The 21,618-nt window shown below is 39.9% G+C and overlaps 2 protein-coding genes across 2 annotated transcripts; one reads left to right on the forward strand and one right to left on the reverse strand.

The window, feature by feature from the left end:
• Nucleotides 1-774: 774 nt before the first annotated feature.
• fbxo15 (F-box protein 15) lies at nt 775-11,057 on the reverse strand. The gene is made up of 9 exons (XM_061064740.1): nt 10,712-11,057; nt 8,407-8,511; nt 7,422-7,661; nt 5,312-5,515; nt 5,095-5,224; nt 4,913-4,995; nt 3,770-3,915; nt 3,258-3,382; nt 775-2,938 (listed from the first exon to the last, which is right to left on the reverse strand). The coding sequence occupies exons 1-9, from the start codon at nt 10,822-10,824 to the stop codon at nt 2,672-2,674; spliced, it is 1,413 nt and encodes a 470-aa protein (XP_060920723.1). The 5' UTR covers nt 10,825-11,057; the 3' UTR covers nt 775-2,671.
• Nucleotides 11,058-13,862: 2,805 nt separating this feature from the next.
• Nucleotides 13,863-16,930, forward strand: cbln2b (cerebellin 2b precursor). Its single transcript, XM_061064007.1, has 4 exons — nt 13,863-14,146; nt 14,503-15,030; nt 15,645-15,764; nt 15,850-16,930. Exons 2-4 carry the CDS (start codon nt 14,743-14,745, stop codon nt 16,045-16,047), a joined length of 606 nt encoding a protein of 201 aa, XP_060919990.1. The 5' UTR covers nt 13,863-14,146; nt 14,503-14,742; the 3' UTR covers nt 16,048-16,930.
• The last annotated feature ends 4,688 nt before the right edge of the window (nt 16,931-21,618 follow it).

Here is a 21,618-nt window from a genome sequence, read left to right on the forward strand (position 1 = left end):
GTGTCCACGTCAACACTCAATGCACTGCTATGTATGGCTTACATCCATACAGCCATTCAACGCCAGCCAAATGGACTCTCAACAGCCCTGTGTGGATGGAGTTTGAAAGCTCAAGGCCTAAAAAGACATATGACAACACAGACTCCTTATGATACAATGTTTTTCTCCACATCACAGTTATTTGTCTCTATTCATTTGAAACTATTCATACAAACAAAACCATTCACCACACATTCACATAGTGCAGTTTACTTTTTCACTCTGGCTCATTTCCACCTAACGATTTTGGATCCGGTGCCAATGTAGTTGGTGATGTGTTTAGAAAAATAAGCATCTTTTTCAAGGTGACGATGACCCTCACAGAGAAAAGAGAAGGAAAGGAAAAGACTCTGAAATCCTATTACCCAGAGGCCCTGGCTTATTTTATTGCCATCAGCAATGCTGGCCCATCAGCCGCACAGCAACTGTATCCAACAATTGCTCACACACTAATTCTATCCCCTGGTGCCAGACTCGCCCAGGGTGTGGATGTTGAACTCAAATTTAATCCGTGATAGTAATTACATGATGGCTGGGAATCCAATTGAGCTGATGTGGGTGTGTCCCAGTCTAAATGCTATGGAAAAGAAAAAAAAAACCTGTCTGAATCATACATAAATTATGAGAAACTCTGAATCTACTCACATGGAAAACCTGTCCTAATTTATTTTAAAACACAGTCGTAAGTTCTGTAAACATAAGAAAATACTTTTGAGAGTATAACATTTAATATAAAGAGTAAATGCATTAATAATACAACGAAGGAAAACTGCAATAACCATAAATACATAAAAACTACAACAATAGTAAGAGTGATAAATAAAACTCCAGCAATAAAGATTCTTGTGTTAAGAGGGGATCTGCTAATTGATAAATGCAGCAAAGTGGGAGGATGTGAAAGATAATTTAGAGTCTCCTTCAGGTGTTATGCGTGAAAATAAAAATAAATCATCTTTAATGGATTCCCATTCTCGACAAGCAATCCCAACAATCACCTTTTAAACAGTGTGCACATGCAAGGTGACACCCAATAAAAGTCAAAACTGTTCTGGAGTCACTAAAAGTGATGATAGTGGAAAGGTAGTGTGGGATAATGACGGAAAAAAATTACAGACTGCAAAGACCTTCATCACCTCAAAGCAAAAAAAAAAACACTTTGACATGTTCAATGTTACTTTGATGATGATCAAATTAACAGAAACATTAACAGCTCCTATATAAGACATTAACTATAATGGAACGACTTCTTTTAAAAATTTGAACATTATTTTTTTTCATCATAATAGACACTAAACATGTCTAACCAACAGCGAGGGAGTGTGCAAGAAGCCAACAGCACGTTCTGTTCCTCCACTGCACCCTGCAGGGCCTCACACCTCCAGGGCAGGGTGACGCTTCCTTACAGAGGTGCATGCTGCGTCTGACAAACAGGCTGGAGTTTTTATTTTCCTGTGCAACATTTTTTTTGTGTTTGTTTTGATTCACTGACCATCCAGGCAGTTAGAGACCTCTTCATTCCATTACTATCCCAGTCCAAAAAGATTCTTTACTATCATTTTATCTGATCTACATAAGTCATTTTTATTAAATTAAAGGGTAATTAAATGTTCCAATCGATATTCTTTCCCATCACTATTTTTTTGTGATGTAAAAAGATATGATTCATAATATAGTAAATTAAATACGACAAAATGATTTGCAGCTAGACTTTGTGTTAACCTCGACTGACTAAGGAAACACAAGTTAAGATATAACAGGAGGACAATTTGCACATTCAAATAAAAAGTTAATATAAGTTCAAAGCACATCATAAAATATAACTGTACTTGTTAAAAAATGCTTTTTGAGTTGATTCAGAATTTATAAGCAAAAGTTGTATTAAGATGTGCGCTTAGTGTATAGGATAATCATCAACATTGCTCCCCCAACGTTAAATAGCTTTGTGTGAAACTTCACTCTGAGCACATGAGCAGAGCTTCAAGGTCTGCCTGAAGCGGAGATTGTAGTATTCCTAAATGTTGCTCCGCTTTTTCACGACCTGCTTTTTCTTTTAAAGCCATTAAAGCTGGGAATAATCTCCCAACTAATGTGAAACTTTGCACAAACATCCAAACTTTCTCCCACAAAGTCAATTCATTGATTTTAAGGAACCAGTCTTGTCAGCATTTTGTTGTCATCTCAACTTTTTACAACTCAGGGAAACTTGTACATACTGTTTTAATATCTGTGTATTGCACTGTGTTCTTCTTCTCTCTTATGAAATGTGTGCGTGGGTGACTGGCTGATCTGTATTTAAATGTTGCCATCATCTGCTCAGGGACAACAGATGGAAATTAGCTAAATCTTGTAGAAAGCATCTTTTCCCTTCTGATACTAATGTTATTCTTTACACTGTCCCTGATACTAATAAATAATAAACTAAAACTGAAAAACAGGTATTACTCAGGGAAGTATGCTTCTAAAGTGCAACACTCTACTCGACAACAATTCACCTCTTGATACATTTATTTAAATTTACAGTTTTTATTATAAACTTCTAAAAGTGTTTAGTTAATCTGATGGAAAAATATTTTCCTTCAAACAAGGTCTTGTCAGCTTTAATAAATAAAATATTTCCAGAAATAATACAGCTTCAGTAATCTTGACTGAAATATTTGTTGACTTTGAAAACAGTCACACAAACAACCAAGTTTATGAGTAACATACGCTTATCTTCCTCCATCCATACAAGTGTCATCTTCACCTGACCGTCTGAGTCCTGATAGTGGATGAGGAAGTGCTCCCCATTGTAGTCATAGGAGACAGGCATCTTCTGAGGCTGCATGGAAACCGAGGAGCTGACACACCAGAAGGGTTTCTTGAATTCATCCAGCAGGGTCAGATTCATGATGCAGCAATTCTGGTGAGAGTAGAGACATGCAGTGTCAGTATCAAGACTTTTCTCCAGGGACGATCATCATCGGTGGGTTTCCATTGATAAAATATTCCATTTTAGACAGCTGTATAAGAACTTTTTTATCCAAGCACTACTGTATATGTCAACCAGTCATAAGCTAGAAATAAAACATAGCAGTTCAACTTTTTAGTAGTTAACATCAGTTAATATAAAAATAGCATTTAGTCTCTGCATCCTGAGAACTTAGATACTTTGTTTTTTTTGTTTTTTTTTACAACACATAGCGAGGGAGTGTGCAAGAAGCCAACAGCACGTTCTGTACCTCCACTGCGCCCTGCAGGGCCTCACACCTCCAGGGCAGGGTGACGCTTCCTGACAGAGGTGTGTGCTGCGACAAGTCTGCCCTGCTAATGGCACTAAACTGGATTAGACCATCACAGATCTGGGCTGTACAGAGACAACAACAAACAACAAGCAAGTCTTAACACAAAATATTTTTTAATATTTAAGAATTTTTTTAAACGTTAGGTTACTTGAGCAGTTAGCATCGCTTATAGTGCTGTTTAAAATGCCATGAATTCAAGGTTTTTATTTACACATGCTCACTAAAACTAGATTGTGTTGGATGTACAGTAATATCTAGGATAGATAAAAAAAGCTAGGCATCTTTAACATTAATAATTCAGTTTGCTATAATTTTTACCAACCATAAGATCCCACAGACTTGTATTAATAAAAACAGTGTTTAGGCGTCACACACAGTACAGCATGAAGTGAACATTGTCAGCATTATTAAACAATGTGACTCAGTGAGCTTGAGTATAAATTAATTACTTTTCCGGCAGAAGAGCTGGGAGAAGCTTCTGGACATGATCTCATTTACGGTGTTGTGGAGATCAATGTGTAGCTGGTAACCATGGAGACCATACTCAGGGTCTATATCATCAAAAGGGGGGTTGAACGTTGGCTCCACATAGGGGCTGGGGGAAGAAAACAAATGTGAAAGGAAAATAAAACTTAGGCTGCAGTGAGTGAAGGAAACATTTAGAACAAATGTATTTTTATGAAGAAGGAATTTCAGAGCTTTATGACTTTCTGGACTGTGATCAGAATGTTTTGTGACATTGTGCTCTCACAAGAAACCAGCAGAGGGGGCTATGGCCACACTATGTGTCACTACTCTCAAGACTAAAAGGTAACTCACTTAAATGTCACATAGGTTGCATCTTTTCTTAATTTATGCTGAAGGGAAATGAAAATGTGAACACTGTTTGGTTTGGCCCGGTCGTTCTCAAACTTGTTGGCCTATGGCCTCAAAATAACATCCTCCTTTTACTCTTATCACAGGTTAAGATGCGCAGCAAATAGATTTCTCCCTCTTACAATGTAGGATTATTCAAGGTCAGATAAACGACAGTCTTTGGCATTAAAAACAACTGATGCACAAATTATCGTTTTACACCTGCTAGGTGCTCTTTCAGGGGACCTCCAGGTTGGGAACCCTTAATCCAGCCCACTAGTTTTTAATCAAATGAAGACAAACTAAACACTACAGCAGCTATTTTCTCCTGCTAATTATTCTGTTTCTCGGTTTAAGCTTCCACTAATGAGTGAATTCAGCTGCTTATAATTAACACCTGCATTGCTTTGCTCCTGATGGCAGATGATCAAATAAATTGCTCGAGTGTCAGCTCCTGACACATGATAACAATAAGATTCTATATATAGTATATAAACACATGGAGCGGTCACAGTATACTATATGATGGTTGGAATCAGGTGCCAGTGATCGTGACGTGCCCCCACACTCCCCCACTCCCACTGCTGTGCTTCATAGAATGCTCACGTCATGGGGCGTCAAATGGATCCTGTCAGTTATCGCACCCTTTGAATTTGAGCCCTAACCATGTGATGGTGATACACTGCACGTCCCTGTGAGCATCTGAATAAAAATGTGCCTGTTCAAGTGCAGCTTACCAAACAGAAGACCCCTGGACGCTTCTTTCCACCAGCATATGGAAGTGGAGGGTGAACATGATGAAGGCAACAGAGCACTGGTCCTGCAAAGAGAGGAATCACTTAAAAATCTTCTAAGAGTCTGCTTCAGAATAAGTCATTTTAAGCTACAGAAAACAAATGAATACACATGTGAAAATGACCTTCCATACTCCGATGATGATGCCAGGATGCAGCAGCTTCAGTTCAACCAGCCGGTCCTGACCAATGACCTGTGCGCTTTCAGTGTGAGCCTGCATGTCTACCTTCGCCATGAGGGAACTCCAGCCAGGTCTGACAGAGTAAAGCAAAGAGGACTGTAGGTCTCACTGAGAGGAAAGAGAGTACAGTCATAGTGGAGTTGGACGCCGGCTGTCTTACTTCTTTAGGCCCGGGCAGTTGAGGGCTATCCTCCTGACGCCGTGCAGTTGAAGGGTGGAGATCTGCCGGTAGTCAGGAAGGCAGCCTCCTCCGCTCCAGCACAGAGTCACAGAAGTCTTGCAGAAGCGGGACCAGCTCGGCTCGTATGTGCCCTCCTGTCCTGACTTATCAGAGACTGTGAGCTCCCAGGTGACGTGCAAGTTTCTCAAATAAGATAGCATGACACGGGATTAGAGCAATAAATGACACATGCTCTATGGTTTGCATTAAAAGTACAGTTGTCAAATTGCTTTGCTGTATGTTGGGGAGGTAGGGCTGCTGGTTCATACAAACAACAAAGGAATGCGCATGCCTAGGATTTGAAGTAGGGTAACTTTTATTACGTTTTTTCATGAATTCATTCATCTTGATAATTTTGTGGATATATCTTTGAATTGTGTCAACCATCTAAGAGTAATTCTTCTTTTAGGTTTGTGAATCTGTAATACATATGTATATGTCTGACATTTACGAGTCAAACTAATGTTCTCTTTCTAGCCTATTGGAAGTCTAACCAGATGGAAAGGAATTTGTGGGCTGTACCTGCTAACAGAAGATAAGCAACACTGTGTAGATGAATACTAGGCCAGCGATTGTGAGATCTTGGTCAGTGTGGGTCAGCGATGGTCCGCACTTTGTCAGCCATGTGTGTTCTGTTTTTGTGTTGTCTGTTCACGGCTGAATAAATCCTAAGATGATCCACAGTCTGTTTCACGATTTCATCATTGAACATTTACTACAGAAACAACCCCCCACCCAACAGTAACTAATTTCCTGCTTTAACTCTAAGTGGGGAAAAAAAACTTTGCTGACATTCCCTAAACGTCACATAAAAACACAAGGGAACTGCCAAAAACTGAAATTTTCCAAACATTATTTGGAGTTAATACGATGAAAATAATTGGGTAGTGTTTGGTATGGATGACTCTGGGTTTAATAGCCATTGTGTTTCCTTTGACAGCAGCCTGCAAGGATCATGACTGTGGTTAAGCTAATGAAGGGACGCAATGGATAAAATTAACTGCATTTCTGGTGATGAATCTCTTGATCTTATTCTGTCTAAACTGTGATTCAGGGCTGCCCCTTCTGCAGTGTGTCACTGAGGCACCATCCAATATCAATTAAGTTGAGGAACCAAGATAAAAAACTGGAGCAGCCCAGGGGGGCCCAGGTGACCCAGGGGATTTCACTCTGTATTGTCTGTATGTGTGATGTCTTGTGAAATGATTATTACCGAGGTAAATTGCATGCTCCTCAGTGTCTCTAACAGACAAACCCCCCACAGGGAATTGTCTGAGCTTGTGGGAGGAGGGGGGAAGAGGAAGCATGTTTGTGTAGGTGTGTGTGTTGTGGATCAGGAGTTTTTTTGGGGGGGCTAAGTAATTTATTTCAACAATTCAGACAGCCTCTGCTAGGAAGACAATTATTTCTACTTCCCCTCTGTAACACAGGGACTGCCACAGAACTCAAAATTGAGTGCTGCACAGCTTCTAATCAGAGGTTATAAAAACACAGCAGAAACCACAGCGAGGACGGTGAGCGAGCGCTCCCCCGTGTGCTGGCATCCCCCTGAGCACACGCGGCGTTCAGACGGAGACCTCCGCTCTCACCTTTAATAAGAAAGTGTCATCAAGTGCGATATGAAAAACAAACCAAGCTTTGTTTTTGATTGCCAGCGGCTTGAACTGTCCTCTAGTTTCTACCCTTGAACTTTCTTGACAGTGAGGGTGGATCTCTAAAGTTTTACTGTTTGCTAACCGCAAATAGAGGAAGGGTTCCCATGATACCTCACAGAGCTGCTTCAAACTGTAAAACAGCTAAACTTACTTTAAAGAGGGCAACAGTTAGAGTACGGCTGGGTAAACCTCCATAAGTGGAAATAATAAAAAGAAGCAAAGCCCAAAGACTAATTGCACAAAGATTCCTAGATATAAAAATTAGACAATCTTCCTCATATTAACAGCCAAGGCGATTAAGTTCTAATTAAATTCACCAAACAAATCATACACTTCAGATTCAACGCCTCAGTGTTTTCATTTCATTTTCATTTTTGCCTCCCTCCGTCTCTTACCTGAGGACCTGCTCTGTTTGACTTGGCAGCCCAGTGTGACAGCTGATGAGCCCAAGACGTCTTACCCACTTGTTCATGTCACAAGCGGCCATAGTCCGGAAGTGAAGCCACTTCCAGTAGCCCAAGGCTCCATCCCGCACCTCCTCTCTGGATGTCCTCAGCAGCAGCCCGTCCACGGATTTAGGTTTACGCTTTTTATTCTTGCCAAACTCTGCGATGTAAATCTTTTTCCATAGAGTGCTGCAATGACAGAGGTTCCAGACAAGATCAAGATGATTAGTTTTTTGAATAATATTACTTTTGCCAGTTTAAGACAATATTCACTGTTAGTTCTCAAACGGCCTTATATGTGGTTGCAAACTTTTCAACACTGCTAAACAGTACAGTGTTAGGTATCGCTACAGATGTATGTATTCACATCACTGATATCTCTGAACATTCAAATTCAGTTTTCACATACTGCACATACGACTAGACTAGACTGCACAAATCTTTTTTTTTTCAAATTAATTTTTCGACAATTCCAGCCTGAACTTGATCCATACGTGAGTCAATTGCTGTAAAGAACAAAAAAGTTGTCAGATCAGAAAATAAGCGTTTTTTAAAACAAGAATTCAAGGAAGCAACAAGCAAGCTTGTTAATAGGCAAGGCAGGAAACTACTTGGGGCCCCCATAGGAGTGGCTTATAAAATGTGCAAATTTTGCAATGACAGTAGAATCCTTTCTAAACGGGCTCCCATCTAACAGCACTCACTCTTCTTGCCGTGCAAAACATCACATGCATTATTGCTGTGAAAACCAAAGTGTGTCAATGAAAGTCACAGAAGGAAAAGGAAGAGGAATTATCGGTCTAGGAGTAAAAAAAAAAAAGAGAGAAAAAAAGGGGAAGAGGAGTGAGCGTCAGGACAATGACAGACACATTTTTGCCTAGAGCCCCAACAGATTCTAGGATCGCCACTGCAACAAGACCTGAATGACACTTACTTTTCGTTTGCGTGCTGATAGAGGAGCTTACTGACGTGGCCAAGGATGAAGAGAGCAGAGGCATCCAGGTATGACAGAATCTTCATCAGGATCTCAGAAGGCAGTCTACAGGAAAGGTAATTAGACATCACTGCAAGGAAGGGAAAACAGTGTTTGCATGCCACCTGTTGTTCTGCACGCTGTTTTCTAGAGAATCACTTGAGTATGAGACAAAAGTGTTTTTGACCGGCTACTTGGCAATTTTGTCAAAAACTTAATGCAGAAACCTGATATGACCTGTGTTGATGTGCCTAAAAAATTCAGTCAAGTGTCATGTGTCTGTTTATTTTTGCTATGTCTATCTTCTCAGTCAAGTATGCTAAAATGTTAAAAAGTGCACATTTTTCATGCTTGACGACATGCTGCATATGTGTAAATAAAAAATATCGATCAGGTTTGATTTGGGTTGGAGCTGTCCTGGTTACTGATGGCTCTGCAGTCCAATTAAACCACCTCGGTAAGTCATGTATTCATGACATGTTCTCATTACCTATACCTGGTCAATCACAAGCACTCCACAAACAACCACATGAAACAACTTCTGAATGCAACACTCAATGAATAAATCAGCGCTGGTGCAGGTTTAATGGGGATAATGTTACATATTTTAGCTCTAACATCCAAAATACTTAAGTTAACCTCTCGCTGACATTCGGAGTTGTCAACACATAGTGACTCTGTTTGAAGTCCTTCTTGGCATTTGGAGAGTTTGGGAAAAGGAGCAGATGGAAATGAGTCCGTCAGACTCAAAATGTATCCATAACATTTCCTGTAAAGATGCAAATGCAGACACTATGCACTAGTGGATGAGCAGAAAATCGATCAGCATTAATTGTAACATGTTGTTTACTTAGATGCTCGATGTGATGGATGTTTCATGTCATGTGTCTTGTAGGCTGCTACTTGATGCCTGAATTTCCCTCATGATCAATAAAGTATCTATCTTTATGTGCCAACATGCACACAATAATAATAATACTATTATGCTGATGGTTTGGCAAGTCAGCAAGCCGATGTTTGCTAATTAGCACTTACCACCAAGTACAGAAGCCTGAAACTGGCAGGAATGTCATGTAGTTTTTACAAACCAAATTGAATGAACAGATATTTTCTCCTGTTGAAATATCAAGGCTATCACTAGTCATCTTTATGGGAAAATTAATGTTTGAAACCTTATCATTTCAATCAAAGTTATGATTAAAAATGTTTTTCAATCTCAACATAACTTTAAAGGAGTTTGACAAGGACAGAGTAATTTATCCTGAGGGCATACGGATTTTGTTTTGAAAGGCAAGATGTCCTTTTTGCCACACTATTTCACCAGAAATGGTGCAACAGGTAACTCTACAGAAACATGAAAGTCATTGTAAATCACCCTGTTAATGATGAGCATCTGTTCAAACTTTATTACATCAATTTATCCAGTACTGGTTAGAATACTTTTGTTCTGATATTTTAGTCTTACCTGCATTTATCGAAAATGCCACCCAGAAGTGAGGGTTTTGCTGCTTCTCTTTTAGGTAGCCTACATCATTGTAGCATTAAGTGTCTCTTAGGAATAAAGTGCTGGTCAGACCAAAAAAAAAGCTATTAAATTTTTTTTTTCTTTAGCTTGAATTAACTTTTTTTTTTTTTTGGCATTTGGTAGACTTAATGGTTAATCGATTAAATGCAAAAAAAAAGGAAATAATTAATTTGTTAGCTTTAGCCTCTATCCAAACTGATAATGTGCCCTGCATTTTAAGATCAATAGAGTCAAGTTTTTGTATTGTTTTAGAAATATTCTTCCAGTAAACTGTGACCAATTAACATAAAGAGGGAAAGTGAATTTTAAAGTCTGGAGATAGGGTTTTTGAAAAACTTGTTTTTTATAAGCCTATATTTTTCACTTAAAATGTGGATATTTATCTGCATTAACTGCATTACATTCTTGTTTGGCAAGAATGGAAATAGCCTATAGGAGAGCTGCCTATGGACAAGTAGTAAGGTAAAAAATTGATTTAACCTGTGATTCAATCATGTTTCCACATTCAATGGAAAACAAGATGACTTTACTTAAACAACAAAACCGGTAATAATAATTAAGCAATAAGCTATTGCGTACTGGGCAATAAAGATAGGCTACTGAACACAATGTGTGAACACGTCACTGCCCGTGATGCCAATTAACACGGTCACTCTTTCAGCTGTAACAGCCGGCTAGAGTTAGTGCATGAATGCAACGCAGGAATAACATTAGCGTCTAATATCAGAATATTAGACCTACCTTTCTAGAAAGTTCCGAGAGGACGCTGGAGATAATTTGTCTGCTTTTTTAAACGTCCTCACTGCCCGCAGTCTTGAAGGAATTGCTTTTGGAGCAGCTGCCATTTCTTTCATTAGTGTTGACCTCTCTGAGACAGAAGATAGGTTAAATCTGTTTAACGCTAAGCAGCATGGCTGTGTGACATTTGATTATAGACCGACGAATATATTGCTTCGTGCAAAATGGTAAAACGTCAATCTTTAGACTCTAGAGGTATGCTATTTGAACCGCTTTTGACTACAACCCGAGGTAGTAACATAAGTTTCTAGACTGTCTGCGTCCCGTCGCCATGGTGACGCCCTGCCCGGTCAAGTTCCGGCCATGTGCAGTAAGCTACATACCTTCAAAATAAAAGCTGAAGGTTTGTTCAAGAATAAATGTGCATATGCTTTTATGGTTAAAGGTAGGTAATCTTTCTGATTATACGGGCTCCAATAGTTCAGACCTCTCGATGAAACTGGAGCTAAATAGCCCCTCCCATGAAGCAAATTATAACAGTGAAGTAAATCTACTATAGCCTATTATTTGTATCCTACTTTTGATCTTAACGAAAATGCAGTTTTGTGTTGATGTAGTCTACCTTAACTGACTTAATTTACACGTAGGCCAAACAGATTTATACACACTCACTCACACAATCTGACAAATTTGTCATTGGTCGTTGTGAGTGATGTGGTAGCCATACACAACACGTTTTTTTCACATTAGGTCTAATCCTGCTAATGTGTTTTATCCATAGACTGTAAAGGCTGCAGTTTACATATGCATACTACACCTGCTGCATTTGTTTTCAATTTGTTAACTTACATAATACAATACATAACCTATAAAAGGAGATATGTTAACACAGACAAACATTGAGTTTACTTCATTTGACATGATTCACTTTCATTCAAGTCTTAAGCATTTATCTGAGGTAATAACCCACTTTTTGTCCCTAAAAGAAAATGCCTCAACAAATAGATTGATTCTGGATCCACAATGTGTCACACACACACACACACACACACACACACACACACACACACACACACACACACACACACACACACACACACACACACACACACACACACACACACACACACACACACACACACACACACACACACACACACACACACACTCACTCACAGTAATCCCAGTTACTGTAAGCTCCAGCAGGCACAGTATGTTCTGCCGTTACCTTTCTCCAGGTTAGCAATATAACTGCTCATCAGGGTGTTAGTGCGGCACTAGCAGGGGAGGAACAGGCAGGATTGATGTTATTTGTCTTCTCACACATGTTAGGATAGAGGTCACATCTTATTGATGTATGACAAGAGAGACATAACACTGTCTCCCTTGCTTTTACTCAGGGTTGCAGTGAAAGAGAGCTTTTAAATGAACCTTTTGAGAGTCTGACCTCATTTCAGAATGAAGATACAGACTCTTTTATGACTGGGTACAAACAGATGGACAATCAGGCAGATGGATGGACAGTTATCTGTTTTAAAGTGGGTATTTTTAGTTCTTTCAAAACATATGGTGGTGTGAGCTCAAAGGATGGACATCCTTTGAATTTTTGGTCTTTTTATGCACAATTTTTCTTTCAGATGTATTAAGAATGTAACAAGCTCTGAAAAGTACATGTATTCACTATATTCTAACAGCCAGATCACAAAAAACAGTCCTACTTAATGCAAAGTCAAGTCTAAGTCATGAAGGGAATCATGCTATTATAAATCCTTGAGTGCTTTTTGCAGGAAAGTCACAACCAGACTCATGCCGAATCCTTTTGCCTGCAAATGCAGATGCCTAGCTTTAAGAACAAATCACATAATCGACCTCCCCTCATTCCTGGAAGCAACTTGTCTTTACTAACTGTCAGGGAAAATCACCATAAAACTGTTGTCAGCCTCCCAGATCAGCCTGCCTGATAGAAGTGAAGTCCCTTTTAGGGCAGCGGCCGCCCCTGGTATGGTAATGCCATGTAGGCCACATCCCCTCTCCCTTTGCATGTCCCCTTACTTGACATTTGATGTTTTGTGTGTGTCCTCATGGGGCCTGGGGTCAGTTGTAGCTCTTGGATACCTGATGTCACTCCTCCTTCCGCATGGTTGGTGAGCCAGCTCTGACAGTGCAATGTTTGTCAAATGTGGGTGAGAAAGACGGGAAAGATCACAATGATTAAGTCTTAAATAATGTCTTCTGCAAAGTTGTGGATCGTTAACATAAGGTCGTATTTTATTGAAACAGCTGGTAAACATTTCTGAAGCGCATTCTGCATTTTTTCCAAGATGTTTAATGCTTATTCATGATGGCAGTCATAGATTAAGTAAAACATGTAGTTTGTCTTGCATACATTCAAATTCCAGATTACAGTTTTGATAGAAATATATGTTGAAGGAAATGCTGTCTCTTTTTTTCTAATATTTACCTGAGTGTAAAAAGTGGAGGACATTCTATACAGTACTTTCCCATGCATGGTGTAGCCACTACCCTTAAGTAGAGAAAATGACAGCTCATTAAAGGTCTAACGGGAGGGTTCAGCCTTTATGAAGCTCTACTTTGCAGACTCTTCAGCGGTCTGGAGCGCTGATAGGGACCCTTTACACAGCTCTTCAAAGGATGATGACATGTCAGGAATTGAAAGGAAGAAAAAGGGCCAAAGGGTTGGTACAGGGAGGTGCAGGTCATTCTCTGTGAAGTGGGTATTTTCTGAAGTGTCCCCTGCTTTCAGTTGGCTTAAGGAATGTTTGTAAGTGTGATGTGTGTGTGTGTGTGTTTAGAATAATTTGCTGAGCTGCCAGAACACTCCTTATAATAAGGAAATGAAGAAAAAATGTCCAAAAGAGTTGTGGTTTTAATCATGTTTATGCTTTGATTTCTTTAGTTTCCTCTGAAATGCAGATGCAGCACTTTCTGCAGAAGTAAAATCCGCCACTGGATGGCGCACAAGTATCTTTATTGAACTTATAAAGATGCTCGTTTTAAGTCTCAAATTAGGAACATTCTATACATGTATGCTGAATGTACCATACAGCAAGGTTATCCGCTGCAGCCCTCCCTTTCATTCCGGATTAATCAGGAGGTGGCATGAGTTACCCTCAGCATATAAATGATAGGCATTGAGAGCAAGTGATCTCTAGCGTCCTGAGGGGCCCCTGAGCTCAAAAAACATTGAACTAATGATTAATATGTAAACAAAGCCATTAAGTCCACGCATGTGCTCTTAATTGTGGGACACTTGTGTGGAGTGTTGTTGCAGTGGCTACGCACATACGAAGAATGGGCGTGAGTTGTGCCTCGAAAGGGAGCCCAGAGACTCTTGCTGTTTGAGCACCAGCGATCTGAGCGCTCAGTTTACAGAGTGCGCGAGACAGAGAGGAGATATCAGCGGGATGGAGCGCACAGGTAGGTCGTGAATTTCCTTTTTTATTAACAGACAGGACATTAAAAGAGCTTGTTTCGCGACGATTATCAGTTAGAAGGAGAGTGGGGCAGAATTTTATAATATACATTTTCATGGGTATTTTAAGTAGTTGTGCTTGTGTAGAAACTCCGCAGTTGCACAAATTGTTGATCAATACCAGACTAAAAGAACAGCGTGTTAATAAAAACACGATTTTTCGTACAGACAGCCTTTCATTTTACGCACGATAGTCATTTTACGCACAGAGAATATACTGAAGTTTAATAACTTAACTATCCAAGGTAATTTTTTCTTCTGTCTGATATTGAACTTGTGTTTTCTTCTCCTATATAATTAGGATTTACAACAACACTTGTGTGAACACGCTCCCCAAATCCACTAAGACGCACAAGAGGGAAGGGAGTCAGAGCCGGAGAGAGTCTGAGTGTGTCAGAGGCTGTTTGAGAGAGTGAGGAAGCACCGCAGATAAAGGAAGACTGAGAGAAGGGACTAAGTCTGGACCAGGTGATCGAGGACGAACAAACCTCAACGGGACTGTCGGGTTCTAACAGTGTGCACGGGATCAGCGATCCAAACCATGGTGCCCGCGCGCTGCCCGGGACCCTGCGCCATGCTGGCGCTGACCCTCCTCTTTGGATGCGGCGTGGTTGTCTGCCTCGGCCAGAACGACACGGAGCCCATCGTGCTCGAGGGGAAGTGTCTCGTGGTGTGCGACTCGAACCCCTCTTCGGACGGAGGGGTCACCTCCTCTCTGGGCATATCGGTGCGCTCCGCTGGGGCAAAGGTGGCTTTCTCCGCCGTGCGTGGAACCAACCACGAGCCCTCAGAGATGAGCAACACGTCCATGACCATCTACTTTGACCAGGTCAGATCTAAATTTAGCAGTTAAATAGTGCAGCAAAGTTTATTATCGATCAGATTTTGACCATTACTAGAGCTCGATTGCCGTATTTTCTCTTTTATGTCCAAAATTTATGCGTTTTGTGTTTGTGCCGTGAGGGAGGGAATTGTTTAAGGTCACGTATGAGTGATTTCCTATCACTGATCTTTTCAGTATGATCTGATGCTTGTCTTTCTCAAACACAGACACACTGCTGTTATTTCTCTGAAATGGCTATATTTAATGCTGTGCGTAATTGGCGCGATGTAGAGATGCGCTGCCAAAACCAAAGATCATCCGTGCGCGATCATTTAACATATGCGTTTTAGGCCTCGGCCGAATTGACATGTGGATAGTGTTGCTTTTGCTCGGATAATCTAATACATTTTCACGGCTGAGGTCTTTGCACAGCGGCCTCCAAGACGCATCAAATTGGGAAGGATCCCAAAACTGCGACTGAAGTGTAGCCAAAAGATTTGGCGTAACAGAACCAGAGTATGAATGATACGCCTCTCTGTAGTCACTGTGCATAGCAGAGACAAACAATACATTACTACAAAACCAGCTGTTGGAAAAATAATTATCTTGCTTGTTCATAGGTTTTAGTCAACATTGGCAACCATTTCGATCTCAAAGCAAGTGTTTTCCAGGCTCCAAGGAGGGGGATTTATAGTTTCAGTTTTCACGTGGTGAAGGTCTACAACAGACAAACTATACAGGTAAGCAAACAATGAAAAGGCTGCCATTAATATATGCTTTTAAGTGATGAACCACAACTTCAAGCCTTGTCGTCTTTTCTTGCAGGTGAACCTGATGCAGAACGATTATCCGGTTATATCAGCCTTCGCCGGTGACCAGGACGTAACGAGAGAGGCTGCCAGTAACGGAGTACTGCTGATGGTGGAACGGGAGGACCGCGTCTATCTGAAGCTGGAGCGGGGTACCCTTATGGGCGGATGGAAATACTCCACCTTCTCAGGCTTTCTAGTCTTTCCTCTATAATTTAATCCGCGATGATCCACGTCGCACTCTTCGGACTCTTCTTCTAGGTTGAGGAACAAAAAAGAAAAACAACAACAACAACAACAACAACAACAACAACAACAACATGCCATTTATTTTTAACTTAAATAAAAACTGTCAGCCAAGGAAGCCGACGAATATCTGTATACCTACACTCGTCCACTATAGTCAAATATGAACGTTTTCTTGGAGTTTCATATATTCAAACCAGTCAGTCAACTTTTACGCATTCTGGATGATTCAACATATTGATCGGCTAGTGGCGCGCGCTTGTCGAGTATGTGGATTTTTTCTTGCTTGGAAAACAAACTTTGCCAATAGACAAAAGGGTGTATCTTGGCAAACATGGACACGGGGAAAAGGATGAGGAGAGGAAGAACTGGAGTCCCGGACAGGCCGACTGTGTTATGCTCTATTTTATGTTTGTATAGCCTTAAAGAATTTATGGTTTCCGTCCAAGTGAAGTATATGGAATAATGGACAACCAGAGAAGAAGTGCTCTCACGCCCAAGGCATTTTTTTGCACGAGTGGAAGTTTTTACTTTATGTTTTTGTGCTGTCAATGGTGTTGCGTTTGGATGCTGAACATATTGAAAATAAGCCAAATGTAGGCCGAAGATGAGTTTATTAAAAGAGAAAAAAGGCGACATATTTCAGCCACCAGAAACGACTTAGAGCCCTTTTATTAAAGATTATTCTATCATTTATAAAGTACATATTCACATTATTGTGTGTTCTACATTTCGGAATCTGCGTAGCTTTGACTGATTTAATGTTCAGTGACGTTGCTCACCAAATGTACATTGTGGAAATAATAGAAGAATCCCTATATGTCCCGCTTAATAAAAGATATTGTATTGTATAGGCTAAGCGCATTTATCGCTTTTTGTTTACATTCTCTACATTTGAAGGGAGTAGTTCAAAACTACATATTTATAATAAGTTAAAGTTCTTTTAATTATGTTACACGAGACCAAAGGCCTCGCGAGGAACAGACAGTTTTCTGTGAGCAGCTGGCTGTAGTCGCTGTCCAAGGTGCTGAAATGCACACCACAAAAAGTCTCCCAGCAGCAACATGTCAAGAAATAACTACAACACAACAATAAAAAAAAAGACTTAATATATTCCTAAAGGAATCATCTTTCAAATTGTATCTTAATGGACCGTCTTAATTGTTGTTATTGACCTGGAAGTTATTCTTGAACTGCAGAAAACAGACTGCAAGAGGGCGCGCCTTTGAGCAGACACGGTGTAGAGAAACGAGAGAAAGACGCTCACTCTTATAATGCAGAGGAGATCCACAAGTTATGCTTGCGAATATATCAACGGAGGATCAGTTATTCTAAAGGCTGATATGTGTAAGAAGGCAGTCTAAGTTTCCCCCTCTCCGGGAGTTTCTTTATTATCACATCATTTGATGCTATCTTGTACTGAAAATCTTTTTTTTTTTTGACACACACACACACACACACACACACACACACACACACACACACACACACACACACACACACACACACACACACACACACACACACACACACTTAGAGCCACAGAATCCCCTCACACCCCCACCGAACTAAATCCAAGGCCAGATCCAAGCCACAATCAAAGCAAAACAGAAAATGAATGGGGAAAGAAATGCTATTCAGAAACATTCATCACAGCTCACAGCTGATAGAAACATGTTGATCCAGAGCAATATGCCAACAATATTAAATTCAAAAGCCACATTTTGATAGTTTTAATGAAGACTATGAGGTTTTAAAGATAAAAAGAGTGTTGTGCAGGAGATACACGGCAAACAAGTTAAGAAGATGAGGCTCACTTGGTGGTTTTGTGATGCACAGTGATGAGGTGAATCTACTTGACAGATTTCATCCTGAATTGATCTTGCTTGTTAAAGTGCAAAGCAAGATCAATTATGTGATGGTTCTTAAAGCTAGGCATCTGCATTTGCAGGCAAAAGGATTCGGCATGAGTCTGGTTGTGACTTTCCTGCAAAAACCACTCAAGGATTTATAATAGCATGATTCCCTTCATGACTTAGAAAAAGCAAATGTATGGCTGCCACTCAATTTCAGAAAAGAGTCTCAAGTGTTATTGAAGCTGAACATTTGTAATTTAATTATCTTTACTTTTGTGGATTCATAGCAGTGATGCTAGACTAGTGGGTCAAAGGCGATCTGTGTTAACTGGTGCTCCATCTTATTTTAAAGGGTCACTTAGTTTGACCTTTTAGTGCTTTTGAGTGGAGCACTGTTGTATTATGGGAAACAATAGAGGTACATTTTAAACTTCCTGTTTGGGGGCTCTAAGGCCTGCAAATGCCTTTACAGGGTCATCTGTAGGAGGAGAAATGAAAGAATAATAACTAAACAACAGTCACTGGTGAATACAAAACACGGCTTCTTAATTAGTTTCCAGGAAGAGAAGAGGGGATATACTGCAGAAATAATGAAGTTTGGTTTGAAGACTATTTATTGCTTTCTCACTCAAGCTTAAACAAACGAATTTAGGCTGCAAAGCCTCCAAAAATCCTCTCATTTAATTTTCCCTGTTTTTTATTTTATTTTAATCAACAAGTTCCTTAAGTGACTAGACGGTGGCCTTTGTTGAACGTCTTTGAATCCAAACAAGAAGTTGCTCTGGGAGAAAATGCCCATTTAAAACAAAGCCACCATGACCATAATGATAAAAAATAGTTCATGGGTAATGTAGAAAAGCTGCCAAAAGAGTTAAGAGTCTTCCTGCTTCACTTTATGATAATCCTCCGCTTGTTGAAACACACTCAACTGTTGTACAGAGTCAAATACAAATGTAGGGGGAAAAAAAACCTAAAAATAACACTTCTATGTCTGGGTTGAATGAAATCCAACAGTTGCTTGGCACTTTAAGAATTAGCATTTAAAAGTGTTAATTTCATACATGTGAGCATCTGTAACGTTGTGTGTGATGGCTTCCTTCTTCCATGTTGTTGTTTGTTTTTGTTTTTTTTTAAATCATACCTTCATCTTGTTTGTAACAAAACACAATAGCTGAGAACAAAGAGGAAGAGCTGCTGATGCCAGCAGAAGTGCTGCACAGAGCTGCACAAACTGCCAGCCAATCAGAGTGATTTTGGAGAGTGGATTAAATTGGCCTATAAAGTGTTAATTGTGCTCATACTATAGAAGTTAAAGACTGCATCCAAATGGTTCACTTAGATAGTTTGGACAGCCGTCAAACACACACTCACTCACTCAAACATTATTTTTAGGTTATTGCATACCATCAGTTAGTCTGACACAAAATACTCCATCAGGCGTATCTCCCCCAAATATTCGATTTAAAAAGCAGAGAAAAGGCATTTTTCGTGATGTATATATTAAATCTAGAAGGAGTCTGCACCTTATCCACACATTTTATCCTTACTTGTGTTTCAAAGACCCCAAAGCTCTTCCACTACCCTTAGTCTAATTGGCATTCATTAATGCAGCAGTAAATATGGAGCCTTCTTTATGCCTTAGTATAAATGTGTCCACCCCACTCTGTCTTCAAAAGCTGGATCTATTTTTTGTGGAGGCACAGATGGCGTTTTATTGTCCCTTTTGGGCCTCTAGCATGTCATTACTAAACTTTTTGGTGCTATTTGAAAGCACCAAACTCCTATATGGCCTTTAGTGCATTTATTTTGCTCTTTAATGATCGACCTCTGAGCGTTGGTCCTTTAATATGCATGACCGTGGCATGTAGCACAGGCAGTAAGATCACAGGCCGGCTGCACCTGCACTGCGCTCAATGCATCAGAATCTAAATTATGTAACAGGCTCATCAGATGAATGTCATCTTTGGTCATCTTCCGCAGACTCCTCGTATAGCACGTCAGGTTTTCATTAATGAGGTTGTTTTAGAGTGTAAACACCCACGCAGGCTTGAACATGGATACATAACCATTATGTACATGGGCACACACACACACACACACACACACACACACACACACACATACTACACAGTGTAATCCCTGCTCATTCAGCCCTGCACAAAGTGGCTCATATTTGGAAACATCTAAACAAATCGTCAGTCGGATGCAGAAAAAACATTAAACCAATTTAGCAATGAGAATTAGAGTGTTGATTTGAAAGCTGGCCTGTGAACATCAAGGCAGCTTTGACATTGATTTCCTCTTGTACTCTCTAAGCATTTAATTACGTCGCCTTTGCGTCTCTTCTAAAAGTCGATTTGTTCAGTTTTTAACAACGGTGATAGTTGGCAGGTAGAGTGTCATCTTTTCTTCTTTTCTTTTTACACATTATAGCAAAAAAAAGAAATGGATGCATCAGTTGTGCAAACAAGATGAATGCCAGCCTCCTCCTCCTCAGTACTTAAAAACATCACCACAGCTTTAATTTCTTGCATTTTATATGACAAGTATTTATTGAGAAAAGAGGCTTAATATAATCAAACCTAAGTGCATTATCTTGCTTCATGTGTTCGTATGAAAATACATTTTTGCTCTTTATGAACTGGAACATTGACTGTCTTATATCTGTGAACATTTTGAAATTAGCTTCATAACTACACTTTCTCTCTCTGTCAAAAAGTCTATTTCATCTTAGAGCCCTAAAAGGTGACACAATCTCTGATTTTTCTTAGAGTTTTTTCAACTTTAAAAAACGTGTACTATTACTTTCAAACACTTTGTAATTTATTTGAAGAGTCTTGCCTGTAGAGATGCTAGTAACAGCTCATACTGAGGATAAATTTGACCTCAAGCATAGACTTGTCCTCTCGGTTACAGTGAACACCGCCTGTGTAGACCCAAGGTCTATTTTTCCATTAAGAGGCCTGAGGTCAAGAAAACATGTTGATACTGTTGGTGGATTGCAAGACCTTAAAAAAGACTTTCCTGACCCATTCTGAAACACAAACCATTTGCTAAACTTTCTTCCCTTTAGAAAGAAATACAACCAAGAGCTGTAGTTTGTAGATATATTATGATTTAAAAAAAAAAACAACCTAAAGATTTCTAAAGCAATTGTCCATGAATCCACATTTCCCTGCATGGTCAGTTTGATAAATGAAGCTAAATAAGATGCAGAGTTTGTGTTTGGATAGTTCCTTCACCTCTTTCTGCTTCTCCCCTCTATTTTAAGTCAGAGTATATCTTTCTGCAGCCGCACACTGCCAAAGGAGGGAGACCTTAACAAGATTTTCAACCTTTCCTTTGATTGGAGATGAGCTAAATACATTGGTATGCATGAGAGGGAGAGGGGAAAAAAAGGCCTCAGAAAAAGTGTCTTCTTTTTAGCTATAGACTCATTTTCCTCCCAGTCCTGGTCCCTGTTATAGCTGAAATTGCCTCATGTGTGATTGTGAGTGTGAATAAGATTTTCACAGCATTAGTTTTATTCAAGCTGTTCCCCAGCAAACCTACAGGCGGGTTTCTTTTAGCTTTGAAAAGACGCTTCAGGGCCCCATTCGGTCTAATATCTAATGTGGCAGCAAGTTAAAAGGAAATGTCAGAATTTATCGCCACTTCTAATGATCCAGACCTCCTCATATCAT

The sequence above is a fragment of the Labrus mixtus genome, chromosome 19 (genome assembly GCF_963584025.1).
Source record: "Labrus mixtus chromosome 19, fLabMix1.1, whole genome shotgun sequence".
Taxonomy (NCBI): domain Eukaryota; kingdom Metazoa; phylum Chordata; class Actinopteri; order Labriformes; family Labridae; genus Labrus; species Labrus mixtus.